Raw genomic sequence first — 4,494 nt, 5'->3', positions numbered from 1 at the left:
AGATGTATCAGAGACTGAGACCAATTGTTGAAAAACCATATTTCCTGTGATCTTTTTCTTTGAGTACATGTTTTTATTGGCTAACCTTTAATAATCTCTTAAGGCAGGAGAAACTGATGCAGATTTTGTAGCTGTTACCAAAAGCATGAAAGAGTTCCTGAAATCTTTAAAAATTATCACCAATTTTGTTCATTAGGTTTGTTTTTAATGAAAAAAAAAAAAAGCAACCCAACTCTGTCTCTCTGTCATTTGAATTCTACTAGGACACCAAAGACACACAGCAGAGCAGGATCCACAGGCATAATCAACATAGTATAAATGGATGGTGGGTGATGTTATTTGGTTAATTGCTTACCTAATCGATAGTATTTGTCCATGCAATAAACCACATTCCCTTATGAAAAAATTAAAGTGTAATACTTTTTACTTATTTCTTGATGTCTCCTTTATATAATTATCTATGTAAAATTGGAAGAAAAAGAACAAGGCAAATGAAGAAAAGTTGTGAATAAAGAAATCTGGCTCTAAATTAAAGGAGATAATGAGTTATATTTGATTAAGATCAGTACCTATTTATGATAAATATCTCAAAAATAATTAAGGGAATTATTTACTTCTAACATTTCCCTATCTCTGCTCAAGAAAATAGTTTTCTCTTCAGAGTTTTCTTCAGAGCAAGTTTGACATCCTTATTCCTTAAGCTGTAGATCAAGGGATTCAGCATGGGCCCAACATTTGTGTAAAATACCGAGGCCACTTTTCCCTTGTCCATAGACTCTACATCAGAAGGTTGCATGTACATAAATGCTGCTGCTCCAAAGAAGAGTGAGACAGTCATTATGTGAGAACTGCAGGTGTTGAAGGCTTTAGCCCTGCCCTGTGTGGAGCTGATGCGTAAGATGTTGGCAATGATGAAACCATAGGAGATAAAAGTGGTACTGGTAGACACCACAATGTTCATGCCAACCAGAACAAAGACCACAACCTCATTGTTGTAAGTGCTGGTGCAGGAAAGCTGGAGCACAGGGAGGATGTCACACAGATAGTGATTGACAAGGTTTGCATCACAGAAGGTCAGTCTTGCCATGCAAAGTGTATGGGCCAGGGATCCCCAGCATCCCATCACATATGCCCCAAACACGAACGCAGCACAGATCCGGGGGGATAATATAACATTATATAGCAGTGGCTTGCAAATAGCAACATAACGGTCATATGCCATTGCAGTCAGTAGATAACATTCTGTAATGACGAAAAAGCAGAAGAAGTAGAGTTGAGTCAAGCAGCCTGTATAGGAGATGGTGTTCTTCTCTACCACAAAATTAATTAGCATTTTGGGGGTAAAGACAGAAGAGTAACAAATATCTACAAATGACAGGTTAAAGAGGAAATAATACATGGGTGTGTGAAGGTGTGTATTCAATGAAATCAGTGTAATTAAGCCCAGATTTGCCACTATAGTAACCACATAGATTCCTAGAAACAGAAAAAATAGAGGCATTTGGAGTTCTGGCCGATTAGTTAAGCCCTCCAGGATAAATTCTGTCACCAGGGAGTAATTTCCATGTGTCATTCTTCTGTAGATCTTCATCTACAGAGGTAAAGAAAGAAACAATTAACACAATATTGAACTTACCTAAGAAATTTCCCATCCATGCTCTGAACCTGTTGTTCCCTAAAATATCCTTATATGGTTTGCAAATCATCTAGTTTGAAGAAATTCCTTGCACTGTGTGATTATCTCAGGTTGCCTGTTTTTCTATTTCAGATCTTAGTGGCTTTGTAGGTACAATTCCTATCTTTTCTACAGAGGCAACTGTGCACATTTCAGAAGTGGCTAAAAATTGTGTTATCATAAACACAATGTACCTTGCCCATGGTAAATTACTGAGAAACCCATTGAGTAGATCTCTCATCTAGGTAAGCTTAAGATACTGGGGGTTCATCTTATGAAGTGGGGAATAATTTTCCCAAGATGTTTTCTATGCTACACTATCCCAGCAAATCTTGCAACAGGGACACTCATACTCAGAATTCATAAAAGAATTCTTTAAATGTTCCTGCTTGGAGATAGAAACTTCATTTTCTTAAATGAATGACACTGGTTATATACCACACTATGAATGACACTGGCTATACACCATACTGCAGGGAAGGCCCCTGTCTTAGGAGTAAGCAGCTGAGAAAAAGCAGACTATGAGTCTCGATGGCTTTTTTTTTTTTTTTATGTTGTTTAAGAGAGAAAATGACAAAAAAAAAACAAAACATGAAATTGGGTGTATATGAAAGGGAGGATGTTCTTAGAAGAGTTCAGGGATGGCAAATAATAACCTAAAATATATTGTATGAAAGTTCCAAAATTAAATAAAATTAGCTTAAAAAGACTTACAGAATGAAAACTAACCAAATACATTTCTTAATCTCAATTTGAAATTACATACTCACAGATTTTTTTTTGAGAACAGACAGTCCTTATTATATTTGATTTGTAAATTGTTTGCATGAAAATAATTCCAAAAGTGATGAAGGGGAGAATGCTAACACAGACTTCTCAGGCTTCTTTAGAGCTGACTGTGTCAGGACACAGCTTGTACCCTTGAGTGTTCCTGAGACTCCTCTAATAATGAAAGTAAAATGTGCATTTTGCTGGTCTTCTGCAAGAAGCCCACTACAATCACACCAGAGGAAAGTTACTATTTATGATGAGATGAACAGCCTGGGCATTCAACCCAGGGGATGTTTTTGTGTTTTGGCAACACCAATGCATAGTTAATATTCAGAGACAACTTTTCCCATGAAACCAATACCTGTTTACATCTTACCAATGATGAACATAGTATCCCTTAGAGACACCAACTTCCTCTCAGATGGCTTCTCCATGTTCATTATTTCATTCTCTAAATTTCACAGAGGAGGAATCATCTACAGTGACTTTCCAGATGATCTTAGGGCTTAATTCAAAAGTCAATGTGTCTCATTGCTAGTCAATTGTTAAGAGATCATGTGCTGTGTTTTATATTAAAGTAGGAAACTGTGAAACTAGACATATTAACCCAAGAATCCTAAACATGGCTCATATGCAGATCAGCCCCATCCTGGTCCTGCGCTGTTAACTATCACACTTCTCAGATTCTTTTCTGATTGCACTGGGATGAAATGCCTGCATCTAAAGAACACTTATTGGTTGTAGCCTCAATATATCCACTTGAGAAATCAAGCTTTATTAAAAATTCTTCTTACTGAACCTAAATAGCAATCCCCATTTTTTTAAATGTCTGAATATTCTTAGAATAAAAACCACATGGTACTTTACAAATATATAAATCTTTCTGGTTAAGTTAACAGTATAAAATAAAAATCATGGGCTGGAGAGATGACTCAGTGTTTAAGAGCACTGGCTGCTCTACCAGAGGTCCTGACTTCAATTGCCAACTACCACATGGTGGCTCACAGTCATTTGTAATGGGATCTGATGCCCACCTCTGATGTGTTTGAAGACAGCTACAGTGAAGTCATATAAACTAACTAATTAAATAACTAACTAACTAACTAACTAAATAAATAAATAAATAATATTAAAATGCATGTAAATCTCACAGTGAATTCTCATAACGTTAAAAACAGTTGCAGTTTTTTTTTCCCTTACTTTCAAATTTGGGCCCAGGTGCTATGAGGAGTCTTTAAAGGATGTTATAAGTCAAGCAAAGGCATGGTTAAACAAACTGTATTAAAATGTGCTCTAAAGAAAGGAACAAGAATAAGAAGAGTTTCTTTTGCATCTTATTGTGTGTGTGCAAGCATTTTGTATGCATGTGTCTAGTGGCTGTGTAGGTCAGAAGAGTGTTTCATATGCTCTGGGTCTATAGACACAGAGAGTTGTGAGGTGCCATATCGAGCAGTAGGAATCAAACGGGGCTCCTCTACAAGAGCAAAAAGTTCTCTTAACTATTTAACCAACTCTCCAGCTCTAGAAGAGATTCTTAAAGCAAGAATTCAACAGAGGACTGCCTTGTCTGACTTTAGCTTGAGAGGATGCAGCCAGTCCTGTAGAGACTTGATGTACCAGGGAAGGGAGATGCCTATTGTTGGGGGAGGCATTCTGTGAGGAACACCCTCTCAGAGGCAAAGGGGAGGGGGTGAAGAGTTCTGAGAGGGTTTCTGGAAGGGGGAACAACATTTGGAATGTAATAAGATAATTAATTAAAAATTTCCTACAACTGGATTGCCTATCCCAGCCTTCATATGAAGGTTTGTACTAGTATTACTCTATTTCATATGGTCTTTTCAATTTATATCCCTGAGAGACCTGCTCTTTGTGAAAGGGAAACAAAGGAGGAGTGGATCAGTAAGAGAAGGGAGGCAGGAAAAGCCTGGCAGGAGTAGATGGAGGGGAAACTATGGTCAGGATGTACTAAAAACAAACAAACAAGGAAGGAAGAGAAAGAAAGAAGGAAGGTAGGTTCATATGGAAACAAGAATGAAGAAGATAAAATC

The 4,494-nt window shown here is 37.2% G+C and overlaps 1 protein-coding gene across 1 annotated transcript; it reads right to left on the bottom strand.

The window, feature by feature from the left end:
* Positions 1-637: 637 nt before the first annotated feature.
* On the bottom strand, positions 638-2,503 carry LOC110301575 (olfactory receptor 8B3-like). Its single transcript, XM_021172088.2, has 2 exons — positions 2,442-2,503; positions 638-1,585 (listed from the first exon to the last, which is right to left on the bottom strand). The coding sequence occupies exon 2, from the start codon at positions 1,571-1,573 to the stop codon at positions 638-640; it is 936 nt and encodes a 311-aa protein (XP_021027747.2). The 5' UTR covers positions 1,574-1,585; positions 2,442-2,503.
* Between the last annotated feature and the right edge of the window lie 1,991 nt (positions 2,504-4,494).

This window comes from Mus caroli, unplaced genomic scaffold (genome assembly GCF_978045245.1).
Source record: "Mus caroli unplaced genomic scaffold, Mus_caroli_1 scaffold_11, whole genome shotgun sequence".
In the NCBI taxonomy this organism is placed as follows: Eukaryota; Metazoa; Chordata; class Mammalia; order Rodentia; family Muridae; genus Mus; species Mus caroli.
This window is presented reverse-complemented; position numbering and strand designations above follow the sequence as displayed.

What these genes read in the sequence shown, in the direction of transcription:
- LOC110301575 (XM_021172088.2), bottom strand. Translation starts at nt 1,573, where the DNA reads ATGACACATGGAAATTACTCCCTGGTGACAGAATTTATCCTGGAGGGC.